This window comes from Acomys minous, assembly GCF_964271855.1.
Source record: "Acomys minous genome assembly, chromosome: 17".
Classification (NCBI taxonomy): Eukaryota; Metazoa; Chordata; class Mammalia; order Rodentia; family Muridae; genus Acomys; species Acomys minous.
The window spans coordinates 28,264,370-28,282,364 of record NC_140500.1 but is presented as its reverse complement, the minus strand read 5'-3'; the positions used below and the strand labels follow the sequence as shown (position 1 = coordinate 28,282,364).

The 17,995-nt window shown below is 49.3% G+C and overlaps 1 protein-coding gene across 3 annotated transcripts; it reads left to right on the top strand.

Moving 5' to 3' along the window:
* The first annotated feature begins 230 nt into the window (after window positions 1-230).
* On the top strand, window positions 231-12,801 carry CXCL12 (C-X-C motif chemokine ligand 12). Of its 3 annotated transcripts, none has more exons than XM_084765449.1 (4): window positions 231-403; window positions 3,285-3,402; window positions 5,075-5,161; window positions 9,947-10,115. In XM_084765449.1, exons 1-4 carry the CDS (start codon window positions 343-345, stop codon window positions 10,035-10,037), a joined length of 357 nt encoding a protein of 118 aa, XP_084621575.1. In that variant the 5' UTR covers window positions 231-342; the 3' UTR covers window positions 10,038-10,115. The 3 variants fall into 3 exon arrangements, with proteins under 3 accessions (XP_084621575.1, XP_084621574.1, XP_084621576.1); XM_084765448.1 differs by lacking the exon at window positions 9,947-10,115 and adding an exon at window positions 7,673-9,940 and having other exon boundaries at window positions 232-403; XM_084765450.1 differs by lacking the exon at window positions 9,947-10,115 and adding an exon at window positions 10,133-12,801 and having other exon boundaries at window positions 238-403.
* The last annotated feature ends 5,194 nt before the right edge of the window (window positions 12,802-17,995 follow it).

The following is a 17,995-nucleotide window of genomic DNA, read 5'->3' as shown; positions in this document are numbered from 1 at the left end:
CTCAGTCTCTTTGTAATTCAGGTCCAAGGAGCCGAGCCGGACCAGGTTGTAGACTGAGAAGATCAAAGGTCTCAGCACCCAGCGGGGCCGGGGACACCGAGGGCGGCAAGGAGAGGAGGGAGGGAGGGACTAGAAGGGCGGCCTCTCCGCAGGGGATGCGCGTCAGAGACCCCAGCCACACTCCAGGCCCGCCCCTTGACGAGCGCCGCCCCGCCCCGCCTGGCTTTCGCCTCTAAAGCACCCCGCGCGCGCCTCTCGCTGCCGCACTTTCACTCTCGGTCCACCTCGGTGTCCTCTTGCTGTCCAGCCCTGCAACCTCAGGCGCGCCCTCCCTCCCACGCCATGGACGCCAAGGTCGTCGCAGTGCTGGCCCTGGTGCTGGCCGCGCTCTGCATCAGTGACGGTGAGTGCAATCGGCGCCCGGGCCCGGGAAAGGCTCGCAGCTCTGCGCCTTGGCTCCTCCGGGTCCGCGGTTGGTTCCCTCTGCGGGCGCCGGAGTCTCAGAGAAAAGAACTCGTGTGGCGCTGCTCACTGCAGTCGAACTTGAGGCAGCCCACTTTACAGGACACGCTCCCTCTCGGTGCCCTTTCCTGTGTCCCATGGGTCGCACTGAAGTTTTGTGCTTTGAGAAGTGCGGCCTCAGAACCCAGAGAAGGCTGCAGGGGAGGACTTGCAGGATTGTTGGGCAAGTGTGGGGCCAGTGTGGAATGGGAGCGTGGGCGGCGGTGTCCCGGGCTGCGGGTCCCCGAGCGCGCCAGCTGCACTCAGCTAGTATCCACCCGCACCCAGATGTTTCCAGAGGCAAAGGGCAGCGCGGTTCCGGAGTTTACTGTACGGGAGATTCGTTCTGGTGGCGTGTGTGTAAGCAAACTCTTAAGGGCTGATCAAGTAGCTTGAAGTGTTTGGCTTGGCTATAGGTATGATGCAGCTGAGTTTCGCCCCTTCCAAGCGTAACGGGTCCACTTAGAGCACCGTCAAGGGGCTCTGGGTTAGGCGTCGCGCAGCTCTTGAATTCGCGCCACCAAGCAAGGGCTTCTGCACACTTCGCCGGTCCGTAGCGACGCGGACCTGAGCACGCGTCTCTTCGCTGCCCCTTTTCTTCTTCCTGGGGTCACTAGACAAAGGCGCAGTAGTCACCCAAGCCTTGCACACCTCTCCCCAACCCCCAAACACACCTGCAGATGAGCGCTTTTGTAACGAGCCCCGGAGCCCTGTGCTCTGGAGTCGGGGCTGCAGCAGAGTTCAGTCTCCCAGACTCAGGGTGGTGTCCCGTTTCACTGGGAAAGGGCTTTCATTTTTGTTTTCCTTTTTTTTTTTTTTGACACTGAAGAGAAAACTCTCCGCTGTTACAAGACACCATTGCTGCAAAACAAAACAAACCATTGCCTCTTCAACACACAAAACAAAACCCTTCCAGTCGGGCTTCTGCTTTCCTTGGCTGCGGAGTTTCCTGAGGAGAATTGAGGGACAGTCGGGGCTCTTGGTGAGGCTGAGAGCCGTATGCGTTGGTTTGGGGTCTTTCCCGTGAACAACGGGATACCGGTAGAAATGTAATCTGTTCGGCTAAGTATGTTTGGGGAGGCTGGACTTGCCTAGTCCGAGAGAAACGTTCTCTAAAAGCCTAATGGACTGATCGGAATAGTTAAAAAAAAAAAAAAAAAAAAGCACACACAAGTGAAAGGTAATTTCGATTTTTTTTCCCCAATGTTACTGAGAACTCCTGGGAGGCTGCAACTTCCCACTGGCCCCCATTACCCTGTCATGGAGCCTGTTGATTTGGGCATTAATAATTGAACGAGCTGGTGAAATTGCAAACGCCTCTGGCAAACAGTACTGCTTTCTGGGAACTTGGGTATGGGGCAGGAGCGCTGGAACCCAGGTCCTCAAGGCTGGAAGGCAATTGTCCAGAGTAAGTGGGGTGCTTCACACTTAGACAGTTATGACCCTAGGAAGATGGTAGAGCTCTCTACAGCCGAATGTGTGGATCAGACCTGTCCCCTAGGAAGGAGCCATCGCATTGCCCAAATCGATTTCCTTCTTTACCTCCCAGCACCTGTGGGCCCTCTACTCCTACCCTGTCCTCAAGTTGCGGCATGGCTCACCTTCTGGTGGTCCCTGTCTTTTCTCATCAGCTGACCCAACCAACTCATAAGCTCCCTTGGTTAAACCCAGGGCAGGGGGCTTCTCAGGCCCGAGGAAAGAACCTGTTAGAGCTGGATTCGCCCTGGCTGCCCGAGCCAAGCTCTCTAGGTCCCAAGTTCAGGGTGGCAGCAGAGCTGGGCTGATGGACTTTGGTCTGATACATGGAAGTTTACTTTTTGCTATGCTTTAGTGTCTAAATGCACTGCTCTTCCCAGGCCACACCAGGTGTGTCAGCTCAGGGACACCTGCAGAAAAAGTTAAGCCCATCAGAGACCAGATTTGACCCACTTCTCCGGTTGCTTCCCAAAGGTACAGAACTTCAGAATACTCAGAAGTCCCCTGCAATTCTGAGTAAACGAATTTAAAGCCCCTGGATTAACTATTCTCAGCCATGCTTTTAAACTTTGGTGAAAAGAGCCGTGAGTGCAAACATTTGGGGATATTATGTAGAACTGGGATAAAAATCTTGTTGTCGGGGAGCAGCTACAAATCCTGTCCTCGGGGCTTGCAATTCTAGACTTAAAGGGTGGGTCTGAAGAGGGGTTCTAAAGGAGCCCCCTTGCTAATTTACACTGATGAGTGTCAATTATGGCATTTTGCAAATTGGCGAATTGGCAAACAAAGCTAGTAATAGGATCCAGGAGGCCTAAGCATCCAGGTACTGACCATAAAAAAAAAAAGCCACATTTGACTCCAGCTCTTGGGAAAAGCTGGATAGAAGGTAAAATCCAGGGCCTCCCTCTCTGGATTTCTTTGTGATTTCCAGGGTTTAGGGTGAATGGGAAGAGAGGAAAACTACAGGTGGTAGAGGGCGCCCCCAGCCCCCCTCCCAAAACCCCCACCCCAGCCCCCCACCCCAACTGCAGGCCTGTGCCTAAGGGAAGAAGAGAGAGCCTAGAACCTCCTCCACTTTTCCCAGGTACTTTTTTGTCCCATGTCCCTTTAGAAGCTGAGCCCTGTCAAAGCTCACTATGCTCTCTTACAGAGAAGATGCTATTTACAAGAGTGTTTCTGTAGCCATTCCTGCCACTGCTCCTGACCTTCCTGACCAGCCCAGCACCTCCTTATCCCTCGAGCACCCCACCTTCCAGCACCAGACAGAGTAATAATCAGCCTTCTTCTCTCTCTAACACTGCCTCTAGGTAAGCCCGTCAGCCTGACCTACAGATGCCCATGCCGGTTCTTTGAGAGCCATGTTGCCAGAGCCAACGTCAAACATCTGAAGATCCTCAACACTCCAAACTGTGCCCTTCAGATTGTGTAAGTCTTAGCCGTCATCCCCCCTAAGATGAGCACAACATAGCAAGCCTTAGACTTGGCATAATCAGCAGCAGCTGTAGCCACCATGAGGACTCCGATAGGCCATCAGACATGAGTTTCAAAGGCTACTTTTGTTCGCAGAAATCCCAGTTGCGCTCAGAGCTTCTCACTTCTTTCCAAGCTGCCTCTTGCAGCACAGTGGGCTGCCTCTGTACAGAAAACGTCATGGAGTTTTACTGAGGTCAGCCCTCAGCCAGCAACAGTTGTATCTGGTCCTGTCAGTTTCAGCGCTCGGGTGTCCAAAGGGAATCCCTTTTTTTTTTAAATTCAGCAAATAAAATGAAATAAAAATAAAACTATAAGACCTTGATGGCATGGAAATTTATTTCAACCACTTGCCAAGAGGTCAGCATTCTAAGGTTGTTTTGTTTTGGAGCTTTCAGGTTTGCTGGATGTTGATGGTAGCTGCCAACACTTGCTTTACGTTTAGGTGGGAAATAAGGAAAGCCCGAAGCATATACATGAAGGATGTAAATAGCTCACTTATGGTATGGTAGACTTGGCAGAGATATGTGTGGGGTGCTAGTCTGTCCTCCCACACCCGAGGATGGTAAGGGCTCAGAGTCTCCTAGGAAGGGCTTACATCCTTAGGTGACTCAACTGTCAAAATGGGATGATGACACAGTAGCTAGAGGAAAAGCTGGGCTACCCGAGAGGCTTTTCTGCCCAACAGTGACTGCTTTAGGCTTTCTTTTCTTTGTCAACCTTCCTTTCCAGCCTTCACTGCTGTACATATGTTATGTTACAGTGTGCTCTAGGAACCTCAATGGTGATGATGATGATTATTATTATTATTATTATCATTATCACTATTATTTTGACCAAAACACAATTCTCTCCTGAGAAAGGATTTTTTTTAAAGATGGTGAATTTAGTTTTGTCTAGGCAGTGCTGGCCCACAGTGCCAAATACAACTTTTGTGTCTAGGTGATCACTAAATTCATGAGTGGCTGGACCCATTCGGACACTCAGTGTTCCCTACTGAAGGTACAGCCCCCAGATACTATCCAGTGGCAAGAAAGAAGTTGTCTCAGGATGTTTTGGATTACCTGGCATCCAGGGCCTTATGGAGAACAACCAGGGGATAAGTTCATGCATTCATCTCCCCAGTAGGAAGCTCTAGGGATTGGAGGAAGAGTATTGAGTTAACCATAACAAATCAACAAGACCAGGATCGCGGAGCACTTCTGTAAACCCTCTCAGGCAACCACGTGACAGCTCATGGAGTCTACCCTGTGAAGTCAGAGCCATCCACGCCCCGCCCCCTTTCTATGTGTCTCTCCTCCACATCTTCCTTGACTCCTTCAGGATCTTTGTTCACGGTTTTCCCGTTGCTTTGCTCTCTTGTCTGCTTCTCCTTGAAAGGCCGGAAGCTCAACTGCTCCCACCGTGGTCTTATCCCTGTGTCCCTAACTCCTCTGTGGTGGACCCGATACACTTCAAGTGCTGTGTCTTCCCCCAGCAAACCTCGGGCAGCTTCCAAACCTGACGCTTCTTCCCAGGGCCGCAGCTGGGCCCTTCAGTGACGACCTTACGCTGGGTGTGTTGGGTGAGCCTGGGCCACACCTGTCTCCCACTCACCTGTGCAGTGTCTCCCTTTCTGTTTTGGCAGTGCAAAGCTGAAGAATAACAACAGACAAGTGTGCATTGACCCGAAACTAAAGTGGATTCAGGAGTACCTGGAGAAAGCTTTAAACAAGTAAGCACAACAGCCCAAAGGACTTTCCAGTAGACCCATCCCCCCCGAGGAAGGCTGACATCCGTGGGAGATCAAAGGGCAGTGGTGGGGAGGAGGGTCTGACCCTGGTCCTGTTGGCCAGTGGGACAGCTCTCACCGGGGTCACGCTGAGGTTTGCCAGCACAAAGACACTCCACCACCGCATATGGTACGAAACTGCAGCTTATATTCATCCGTGCACAATGGAGCTTTTATAACTGGGGTTTTTCTAAGAAATTGTATTACCCTAACCAGTTAGCTTCATCCTCATCCTCATCATCCTCATCCTCATCCTCAGTTTTTAAAAAACAGTGATTACTTCAAGGTCTGTACTCCGTTTGGTCTGGAGCTTCTCTTATCCCTGGGGCCTCTGAGCACAGTTGCAGGCGGTGGCTTTGCGGGGGGAGCCTTAGAGAGTAGTTACCTTCCTCCAGGGGCGATCGGGAGGAACGCTGCAGGGCTTGTCCTGCAGGGGGCGCTCCTCGACAGATGCCTTGCTGCGAGTCTCGAGCAGTTCAGGGCTGGGCTGTGTGGAGGCGGCTCTTGCCCTTGCCTCCTTTTTCCAATTCAGTGATTGTACCAGCATAGGGGAGCTTCCTGTAGAAGTTATCCCTGGGATCTGTGCTCAGAGACCCTTTACTAGCCGGTCCTGCTCTCTGTTTGCCTCCCAAAGCATGCTTCATCTGGCTTCTGCTTCCCACCTCCGTAGGCTGATCAACTGATGCTGCCTAGGAAGGAAGGAGAGTGATTTGAGGTGCTCCCTCCTTTCTTCCCTTTGCTTTCCTCTCACTCGGGCCTTTTGTGAGATGTCTCTTTGGCGTCCTGCAGAATGGAGCCAGCCCCTCCTGGATAATGTGAGAACATGCCTCTATTTACCCACAAAAGGCAAGCTGAAGAGTTGTTATAAACAAAAAAATGTAAATCTGAGTACTTACTTCGAGGAATTGGATATCAGACAATTAAAATAATAATTAATAATAATGATGAATAAGCCAGAATCTTGCCATGAAGCCATAGCGGGGATTCCAGATTCCAATCAGAAATAGAGACAAGATAAAACTTGGATACATTCTTATGATCACAGATGGCCCTGGTGGTTTTGGCAACTATTTGCAAGGCATCTTCTTTTTTTTACATATATTTTTGTGCACTTTTTAATGTTTCTTTGGAAAACAACTGTATTTCAGAATATATTTGTAGTCAATTCATATATTTGAAGTGGAGCCATAGCGATGCCAGTAGATGATCTCTATGATCTTAAACTACTGGCAAATTGTAAAGAAATATCTATATGACTATGTTACTGCAGCTTTCCAGTGTCGGCCACAGTGTACTGTCCCACATGTACTGAGATTGTATCGACTGTGACGTCATATGCACTAGCAATAAAATGCCAGTTGTTTCATGCTGCAAGCCTCCTGCTGTATGTGGGAATTTATTTACCCGAAATAAAAATCTATCCGTTGTTAGATGGAGTGCATATATATTTCTCAAGATTATTAAAACAGGCCTTCTGTCGGTCAGGTGCCGTGGGCTGCCCTGCGGTCAGGGTCAGCAGCAACACTGCGCAGATTGAGTCTGCGACGAAAGTTTATGCGTGTTCTTTTTTTTTTTTTTTTTTAACCCAAGCTAGTTTTCTGATGAATAATACTTGACTCACTAATTCCTCCTCCCCTCCTTCTCCTCAGTTCTCCTAACATCCTCATGTAATCCCCAGACTCAACCCCAGTAATATCAAGCTTTACTATTTTCCCATGTTAAAAAAAAAAATCCCATGACTCCAGGCCATGTTAATACGGGGCTTTTGTGGGAACAGGTGACCTCACCCCATAAATCATTAAATACCATTCCGCTTGAATCATTTTAATGTGACAGTCACAAACCAATCGCTCTAATAAAGACTCCGCTAACCATCTCTCTCCCTAGCTCTCTAGAACAATCTCAGTTATCCCTAGGGATGCTCCCCAGCATCCACAAAAAAAAAAGAGGTGGGATCAAGCACAAGCTGCCTTCCTTGGCTTAGCCTCCCTTGGAGGGCTGCCTGAACCTGGGGCCTCAGCCCCTAGTGCTTTGTTTAGTTTGAAATGCAGATTTAAAGTGAAAGCAGGGTTAACCTCTGCTATAAGAAGGAAGGCAGACACCCCCACCCCCGCCCCCCGGGGCTTCCTTCCACATCCCCCTGAGATTTTTGTCCCCTGCTTTGGCAGGATTGGTACGGACCAGGACCAGCCTGGCAAACTGGCAGTCCCCAGCCATGAGCAGTTCCCAGGTCATTGGGTTAAGGCAGCCCTTTTACCGTTCGGGTGGGGGGAAATGTCTGGCTTCCTTGGATTCGTTGCTTATGAACCACACTTTACCAAGTGGTCTCCAGGCCTCAAACTAAAGACCGAGTTAAATCGACTCACAGAGGCGACGCTAAGTTATCGCGAGAACTAAGATAACGGCTCCTGTTCTGTTGCGTTGTGATTAATGGCTCTGCTAATTTTATCTAAGGGGGCGCAGAGAAGAAAAAGTGGGGAAAAAAGAAAAGATAGGAAAAAAGAAGAGACAGAAGAAGAGAAAGGCTGCCCAGAAAAGGAAAAACTAGTTACCTGTTTCCTGCAGATGGACCGCAGTGCACTCTGCTCTGCCGCTTTGTAACTCGCAGACCCCACAACCCCGGCAGGGGCTCAAACTTGATGGTAAACTCTTCCCTCTTCCTGGGGCAGACCCTCACACCCCAGGCAGGTGCTTAGGCTTTCCTGCCCTGATGACCACACCAGCTGCTGTATTTATGTGCTTCTTAAGGCCCTGATCCGTCTGCTAAGCTATGAAGAAAGTTAAGTGTACAGAGACTGGGGTGGAGGCTAACTAAGCCACAGAGGACCTGCCTAGCCTGGCAGCATTGCCCCGAGCTGAGACCCTGGCCAAAAAGTTCACAAGGCTCATACCCAAATTCAACATTCCTATGAAGGCCAGGGTGGCCTGCTTAGCCAGGAAAGGGCATGCAACTTCCCATCAGCCACTGCCCCTTGTGGCCTTCTCAGGACATGAGGTAACAGACTTGCTCTCAGGCCCCACCACAAGCTTTTCCAAGTACCTGCAGCCTGGAAAGGAACTTCAGCCTTGCTCCCCTGGCTGTGAGCAGCTTTGCCTCCGGCCCAGAAGGGCTTCCGCAGACTGTGTATCGGGCAAGCAGCAGCGGGAATGATGAAATCTCAGAAAACAGATGTGAGCTGCTTCTCAGGGACTCTTTTTCTTTGGACGGCTCACTTTAGAGTCTTTAAACGGGTCCCTCATGGGGAGGGCAGATGTGCTCTGGAACTTTCTGAAAGGCCAGCAGCTTCAGGGATTTGTAGTCTATCCTCCCCCACTTTGGTCTCAACATCCCCGGGTGGTGTGCTATCTGATCACGGCTGACTCTGACCTCGCTCCTGAGAGATGTCTGCCTTCAGTGAGCTGGGTTAAAGTTCTAGAATTTTCTGCTACCCCTCCTCATTCTCACCTAGCAATTTATATATATATTCTGTTCTTGTTTTTGCCAGTTTGGGATGGAAGGATAGAGGCAAAACAAAGGCCCTGGTTTTAGTAGTATTTTGGGAAAAGGTTCCTTGAATTTCTTGGCCCTCTTCTTCACCTCATGTACACACACACACACCTTGTATTCCGTGCCTCTGGGTATAATTTTCAAATTAGCTGCAGAGAGAAGAAACGATCTGAAGATGTAGCAAATGGATTTCAGGGGAAAGGAAGGCCAAGGCCCTGTGTATCCTGCTCTCTTGGGTCCCTAAGTTTTGTGTTCCCTATAGGTTCTAGCACTAAACAGGCGTAGCCCTTCATGGTCCTTGTTAGGGAGATTACCAACTGTTACCCTTTATCCAGGCTGCTCTGCCAGCCCATATCCTTTCCTCAGATATGAAGATGGCAGGCTGGACTATGGGTGGGTACCTCTACAGGCCCAGAGTCACTGCCCATCCTTGTGGTGGCCAGCTACAGTCTGGTCTCAGTGGCTAAGCTGGGGCCTTTCTACTATAACTTCTGGAGGCCAGATCTGTACCCAAGCCCCAGCTCTGCTTAGGAAGGGATGCCTAGCCCCTCCAGGACACTGGGAAGAACTGTTGGCCCCATAGCAACCAAAGACCAAACTGAGGATGCCCTGAGGTAGAAGACCACTTTCTAACATGCCTCCTACCATCCATCTCCAACTCCTAGGGGAGCTGGCTGGGAGTAGGCCATTCCTTAGGGACCACAGCAAGCTCTGCTTGCTTTCTGTGACTCCCGGGAGCCCCTTTGTGCTCATGAAGCCCTTCTAATGGGCAGCCCCAGCCTGGGGGACCCAGTCACCATGGAACTGGCCAAGAAGAGGATTTCATCTTGTGATGGCTTGAAGTAGGATGTGCTCCTGCAAGGTCTCAGGCAGGTGAGAGGGGTAGTCCTTACACTGTCCAGCACAGATGCCTTCGGGGAGGACATGGTAGCCACAGAGGCCGCCTCCTGAGTGCCAAGACCTCCTCTAGTGTGTGGACCAGCCGAGAGAGTTCAAGGAAGAATGAGTTTTTTGATGGAAACTGTGGAAACTGCCTTGGATTTTTGAGGCCCCGGGATGCCCAAGAACACAGCACACACTGTTGCTGGGGTAAATGCATAGTCTCAATACCGGTGTCCTACAGTTAAGGCAGTGTGCCTTGTCCTGTGTTCCTTGCACCATGCCTCCTATGCCAGTGTGTGTCTGCCTTACCCTGTGTTTGACATGTTCATCTGTCTTCTCTGCTTACCACCATCATCCAGACCCTCGCCACCAGCCCTGGCTGTGTCCTTCCCTGCTTTCATGCCCTCTCAGGCCTCGGAAGGAAGACCCCACGGCTGCAAGCTGAACTAAGGAGTAGGGCTCGAGGCTTCCTGCTAGGCCACGCAGCATCCCAGGCACACGGTGAGAATCTGCCTTAATGGTGTCTCCTCTGTTCTTGTCAACAGGAGGCTCAAGATGTGAGAGGTGTGGGTCAGACGCCTGAGGAGCTTGCAGAAGGAGCCTAGGTCTGAAGTCAGGGTTAGGGAAGGGCCCATAGCCACTTCCTCTGCTCCTGAGCAGGGCTGAAGCCATTTCCAAGGGACTCGCTTTGCACAGTTTGCTGTACTTTCACCATTTGATTATGTAGCAAGATACATGGTGTTTATCTTTCATTTAATCTGATTGTCCAATGCCATTGGTGACAGGCCAAGGCCACTATGTTATTTCCCTTGTTATAATACCTTTCCCACGGAGGACCTTCTCTGACTAGGGCCTCCCCAGGTTTGTCTCTTGGAGCTGAGGCAAGAGGCTCACCCCCTTTTTTTTTCTGAATGGGAATTGGCTGTCCCCCACCCCAAGGCCTGCAGGGCTCTCCCAAGCTGAGGCAGGATGTGAGGTCAGGGAAGATGTGATCCACCCTCCTCATCCCACGCTCTCCTCCTCATCCCGCCACACCCATCATTCTCCCTCATCCATCATCATGTGTCTCCAAGACTGTGTCTCCGTGGCCCTGAGAAAGGACTCTCTCCAGAGGAAACCTCTTACTCAAATGGGACAGCAAGAAGGAAAGGGAACAACCCCGTGCACGTCTATGTCTTGCTTGGGATATTGTCTGTTCAACCCCTGCTTCTGTTCAAAGTCCATGTCCTCATCCATTGACCAATGTCTCGTCCATGCACTGTCTCTAACCCAAATGCAAAGGCTGAGTACGAGGTGATGGCCCCTGAGGTCCAGGCTGTAGTTGTGGAGGATGAAAACAAGCTCGGTTCCCTCGCTGCTCGCAGGGTCATTTTGGACACACAGAGCCCCCAAAGAAAGGTTTGCAACAGCGCTTAGCCCTGAGGTTTCAGCTTCCTGGCTCCAAATCCATCATTCTGTTGAGGAATAGCCGTTCTCAATTCTTCTAAATTATTCTTAAAAGGCAAAGAACGAAAGAGCATTGTACCCAGCTTGGCATTCCTCTGCAAAGAGAAGTGAACTGCCTACCTTTCCTAAAGACAGCCTAGCTGGTGGGATTGACTCCACTGCTTGATGTGTGGTGCTGGGAGTGGCTTCTTGGCTAATGCCTCCAGTTCTTCAGGTGAAAAGGGCGTAGGCAGAAGAGAAAAGAAAGGAGAGCCACCAGTTGGCTGGACACCCAAGTAGGATGAGGCAAGAAAGCCACAGTTAGATAATCTTCAAAAGCAACCCTTTGAGAGTGGATCATCTGTAGAATTGTTAGCAATGTGGGTATGTGGGGGGCGCATTTATATAAATAGTCCTTTACATTGGTTTTCACAGTAGATGGAAAAATCCATCCAGCAAGTTTTAGATCAAATTTGAAAAAAAAAAACTAAAAGCCGGTTAGGATGTGGGGCATGCAGTTAGTTGCAGAGATGGATCCTTATACGGATGCAGAACTTTGTTAACCCCTCTCGAAATGAGCATTCAGTGCTCCTGGATTAGGTACCATGCAGGCAGATTGTTAGTGCAACAGTGATCTCACCCAGGCTTATAATAGCATTGCTTGGAAGGAGACAAGCACAGCCCTCTATCTTCAGTCTAGTTAGAGGTCCTTTCAATGTCCCCTCTCCATGGGAGGGAAACCTAAGGGTGGAAACTGCAGGGAGACTTACTTGTGTATCAATGCCTCAGCAGACCACCAGCTCCTACGTGGAGACAGCCTGCCTAAAGCAAGTATGCATTTGAATAGGACATTTACATAGGAAAAGTCTCTCCCCCACCTTAATCCCCTGTCCTTTTGCTTTCAAAATACAAGCCAAGGCACATCCATAAACTGTTGTTGACTGGGGACACCTAGCTGACCCTGCTGGTCAGGGTGCTGCTTGCATCCCGTCTTCCCCTGGGCGCCAAGTAACCTGCCAGGCAGCCCTCGCCTCTGCTACCAGCCTTTGCATCTGGATAGGGTTAGGGGGTTGGAGATATACAGTCTGCTTTGTGTTGAAACCCATATTTGTGCCTTCTGTTTACGCTGTGCTGCTGGCTCCTAGGGGCACTGGGACACTAGCAAGGGGGTGCAGCAGAGGCGGCAGCAGAGCCATCTGAGAGAGGGTCTGCAGAGCACAGTGCTGCTGCACTCCTCCTTGGATTTGGCCTGAGGCCTTAGGCCTCTTCAACGGGGTTCTGTTTATCTTCTCAAAAGTGATTTTCTCATCAACGGTGTCACCAGGGATTTCCTTACAGAGCCCAGTCATCCTCCCCCAGGTGATGGATAAGACCTGAGGAAGCAGTCTCTCTGCACAGCTTCCCTGACCCCTTTTGAAGTAACCTCATTCCTCAAAGTGTTCCATAGAAACCTCCAAATTCCCCGGCAGACTTCGGCCACTGCCAAGTTCTCAAAACCACTCAGCAAGGTTATTGCCAACCCCGATGGACTTGCAGTGTGTAAGCAGCGGTGGGCTCTGTGTTGCACGTGGTGGTGAATACTGTATTTTGTTTCAGTTCTGTCTCCCAGATAATGTGAAAATGGTCCAGGAGAAGGCAGCTTCCTATATGCAGTGTGTGCTTTTTTTATTCTCGTTTTTTAAAATATATGACAGTTATTTGAGAAGCCATTTCTACTTTGAAGTCATATCAATGAAAATAATGTATCTTCACCCACGATTTTCCTAATAAAGTTCTGTATTCAAATGTAGATGCCAAGAATCTGCAGTGAATGTTACCACGTGGAAATTTCCATACTTGGTTTTGCTCCCTTAAACCCCACTCTGAGGGACCATGGTGTCTTAGCAGAAGAGCCTAGCAGGCAACTGGCCCCTGATACTCACTCCTTTTGGACTAACTGCCAGCGCTAGACAATCTCAACAGGAAGAAGTGTTCCCTTTTCTCCAGAAGACCTGGATAGCTCCTTAGAGGCCAGCCAGTCTTTCACTGTACAGAGCAATGGCTTAGTGTAAAGCCACAGGAGTTTGCCTAACTGTCCCGAGAGTTTGGGAGAGGAAGACCCACCTTATACATGTAGGTCCTGGTGGAAGGCAACAGAGGAAGGACGCTGTCCCTGTCACACAGTTGAAACCCACAGTATTCCGCATGTTCCTGTCCGAGGTGAAGGAATTAATGGAAACCAAAGGGTTATTCACTGACTGCTGCTGGCCAGCTTCCTCCAAGAACCCTGCATCCCCAACATAGATTGGTCTTTAAATTCTCTCTACCCCACATTCAGCCATTTTTCCGAAAGAGAGCCTAGCAGCAAGTTCCAAATGCCTAAGTCCGCAATGTTAGTGGCCCAGACCTCACTGCATCAGCGCCATACTCACAAATCTCCCATTACTGATAGGGTAGTTTTCATGTAGTTTTAAACTACATAATACACACAGGAATAAGAAAGTTGGAGGCCCCAGGAGAGGCAACATGGGATTGTGTGACTACATGGGCACGAGATATAATGAATAGAAAAGAGCTTCCATTCTCCCCTTGCCCACCTCATGATCTGAGACATACCAGCGGCTCTCAGGGTCCCAGTCATATGCCAGCCAGAACAGAGGATTAGGCTGGGAGAGTGTTAGGATAGGCTACAGTGATAGACAAGTCCCATCCCTAGGCTTCCAGAAGGTTCCCTCTTTGTACCTCCTGTGCTGTGAAGATCACAGAGCTAGAAGAATAGGGTTGAATTTGCTCCACAATCCCACGGCAAAGCCCAGAGGTGGGGTTGAGGCCTCCTGGCCAGTGAGGGGAAGAAGCTTCATATTGGTCCCTGTGGGTTCCCTGGAGTCAGAGCAGTGTTCTCAAGAGCACTAAGCTGCTATTCCAGCACAGGGCCTGATATAACCAAATCTCACTCCAAACAGTCCATATCTACAACCCACCATGTCCCTTTCCCTCTCCACTTGCAAGGAAGCGGGCGTTTCCATACAGCACAGGACAGCCAGTGTCAGGGAAGCTCAGAGCAGAAAGGTGTCTAATTTAGGCTATAGTGAAGGCTTCCCAGGGCATGAGAGGAAGTATGCTCTTTTCAGAGTCAGTCGACAGAACACACTGGACCACTGAGGGCCCACATGGTATCCTTATGAGTTAGAAGCCACTCCATAGGGCTGCACACGGGAAGTCCAGCACAACAAAGGAAGCTGGGTTCTGCCTCCTCCCTCCTCTTGCCATACCCTTATGTGAGAGGTGTGAACTGTACAAAGACAGCTAAAGGGAACTGAGACCCATGGTGAGAAGGGCTCAGAAGTCAGGAAAGATATGAGAAAACCCGTCACTAGGGCAATGAGATGCCTGGACACCCAAGGGCAGCTGCGGGCCAATCTTGTTTCAGGGATGCGGACACCCAAGGGCAGCTGTGGGCCAATCTTGTTTCAGGGGTACGGACACCCAAAGGCAGCTGTGGGCCAATCTTGTGTTAGGGGTGTGGACCCCCAAGGGCATCCTCATGTTCTGCTTCTCTTTCTCTGTGCTCATACCAAGGGCTGGATACCCAGGACTGAGGACAGGTCGAGGAGAAGCAGAGGTCACTAAAACTTGATCTATAGGATAAGAGAGCAGGGAATCTACAGGGGCGAGGCTCAGAAAGCACTGATGTTGGCCAGTATTGGGTGCCCTGGGCTCCCTGTACTCCAATTGAGTCCACTTCCATCCAGAATAAAAACTTTCAGGAACACCAACATAGCCATGTCTAAGTCCATTAGGCCAAGTGGGGCAGGTATGGATGCCACAGGCTGGTGCTTTGCACAGGCAGTTGCTAGAGATCTCCTGACTACTCTGCCGAGCTTCCCCAGACATCTTCTTGTAGCCCACATCCTGCCTTTAAATGGAATTCCAAGGAAAGATTGTTGTGACTGGAGAAGTGTCCTAGACAATGCCTGCCATCCTAGGTGATCAAAGTCTCAGAGGCATTGCCCAAGCTCTCCCCGTATAGAACATGCTCAGAGTCCATATAGAGCTTAGATAGTCTTCCTTCCCTAAAGATACCCACAAGCACCAAACTGACTGGCCCAGAATCACCTGTGGAGAGAAAGTTGCACATCCAATGGCCTGTCAAGTGCATGATGGGACTTAGAATCCACTCCCATCCTGTGTGCCCAAAGATTAACCAAAGCCATGAATCTCCTCCAGGTGAAGTCCATCCTGGAGACTCCTACTGAGCTGTAAGCTCCAGATGGCTTGCATGAGGGTTTATTCCCAATACCTGAGCGTGATGAGTATTTAGAGCATGCTCATTGATGTCCACAAGCTAACATCAACAGCCACGAGCTGGTGCTCTTCCAAGGCCATAGCTCTCAATCTTCAGCAACGGTGCTCTCATTAGTTTGGGGGTAAACGGACCACAAGACCAGGTAGGAAAAAAGCAGAAAGACACCAGGCTCGTCTGTTATTGCTGAACATGGAAGGGAGCCATCTGGGTGGATTGGCAAGAGATGCTTGAGCGTTTAGACTTGTAAAGAGCATAGGTACTGTGGACAGCTGTATGACTCATGGGGTGCCGGGTGAGGCAGAAGGCCAAGTGTAAAGTGCAGCAGACAGCCCATGAGGCAGATCCGAGGTGTGGAACAACCTTAACAATCGATAAAAATACTTGCCTGTCTTCTAAGCAGCATTAAATGTCTATCACTTGTAATGGAAGGTTAAGGCTTCATTGAGAATAGCCACATTTCACTCTCTAAGTTACCGTGAACACATGTAATGTCTGATGGCCCCCTTCTGAGTGCCTGTGCCTAATTAAAAGCTACAAACCTTGGTAAAAGTGAAGACATGCATGCATGCATATATGAAGACCACACATAGGCTTAGTTTGCGTGATATTGTGGCATTTTCATCTTGAAAATTCATGCTCAAGAGCCTTGCAATCAAGTTACCAAAAATGGCTCCATAATGTTTTTTATAGCTATCCTGGGTTACATGTAATGGGTTGGATGACCCTGGCCTATATTATATCTCTGGCTAAAACAAAAGATTGTAGTTAAGTAGATACTTCAGTGGTTAAAAGAACTTTCTTTTCAATTTTATTTATATTTTATTTAATTAATTTATTCAGATTATATCTCAATTGGTATCTTAGCCCTTGTATCCTCCCATTCCTCCCTCCCTCCTGCTTTCACCCTACTCCCCTCTCCTATGTCTGTGACCTAGGGGGACCTCCTCCCCGACTATATGGTCAGAGGCTATCAGGTCTCATCTTAGTAGCCTGTTTATTCTTTCTCTGAGTGCCACCAGGCTTCCCCACCAGGGAGAAATGGTCAAATATGGGGCACCAGAGTTCATGTCTGAGTCAGTCCCTGCTCTCCACTCAACTGTGGAGATTGTCCTGTCCATTTGCTAGATCTGAGAAGGGACTCGATGTTTACTGCATGTATTGTCCTTGGCTGGTGTAGTAGTTTGAGCAGACCCCCTGGGCCCTGATCCGCCCATCATGATATTCTTCTTGTAGGTTTCTAGGACCATCTGGATCCTTCCATTTCCCCATTCTTCCATACTTCTCTTACCTAGAGTCCCAGTAGGATGTCCTCACAACTATCCCAATCTCCTGGTAAGTGAATAGTTTCATAGGACATGCCTCTTGGGCTAGTACCCAATTATAAGTAAGTATATATGCCATGTGAGTCTTTCTGCTTCTGGATTAACTCACTCAGTATGATCATTTCTAGTTCCATCCATTTGTCCAAAAAGTTCAGGATTTCCTTGTTTTTTACAGCTGAGTAGTATTCCATAGTGTAAATGTACCACAGTTTCTTTATCCATTCTTTGACTGAGGGACATTTAAGTTGTTTCCACAACAAGGACATATGCTCAACCATGCTCATAGTGGCCTTATTCAGAACCTGGAAAAGAACTTTGTGTTCTTGTAGAAGACCCAGGTTTGGTATCCAACAGCCACCTAGAGTAGCTCACAACAGCCTCTAACTCCAGTCCAGCCTGGAACACATGTGGTGTGCATACACACATACAGGCTCATGGGTACACATAGAATGAAAATAAATTAATCCTTTATTTAAAGAAAAGATTATTGTCTTCCACAGCAGAGGAAGAGTCAGAATAAGGAAAAAAAACTATTCCAGAGAAGAATAACACTGGAAATTCAGAGGTGAAATTTGTGAAAACACAGCTGAAAACTGTGGAGAAAAAGACAGGGATCACAGAGCGAAGAAGCAAACGAAGGGAAATGCAACATTAGCTTGGAATTTCTAGAGGCCCTGGTGAAAAGAAACTGGCAGTTCCTGCTCAGGACAAGCCCAGAATTGCTTACAAGCCACAAATGGACTTGCAAGTTTTAATGAGACAGCGTTTCCTCTGGTGGACAATGTCAGGAATAGAAAGAAATCACCCTTTAAACATTCATTCAATCATTCATTTACCTCTCCCTCCTGTGTGTGTGTGTGTGTGTGTGTGTGTGTGTGTGTGTGTGTGTGAGATAACATGGGTGTAGAAGCCAAAGAATACCTTAAGGAAGCTTGCTCTCACCACGAGTTGATTCCTGGGGATTGAATTCAGATCCCCGGGCTTGGGTGGATTGGGGTGGGGGAGGCACAACTGCTGAGCCACCTGGATGCTCTCTATTTTGTAATCCTGCTGTACGACTCAGAGGACAGTGGTTTGGCTCTGTATGGAGAGTGAACCAGTTATTTACAACTGGCTACCCTGGGGTCCCAAGAACTGGAAACCATCACAAGCCAGTGTGAGAAACAGCCCTGGAAAGCAATTGTAGTAAGTGGGAGGGACAGAAGCTGACAGGCTGAAAAGCACAGGTGACCCCATCAGTGGAGAATAACTCAAAACCTCCCTAGCCCTGGGCCTGAGGTCAGCAAGTGAGTCAACCTTTGAAGCCACTTATCTTTCATGCTACTGTAGGGTCCCAGAACTCTGAGGTTCCAGCATTTTGCTTTGAGATGCTAGTG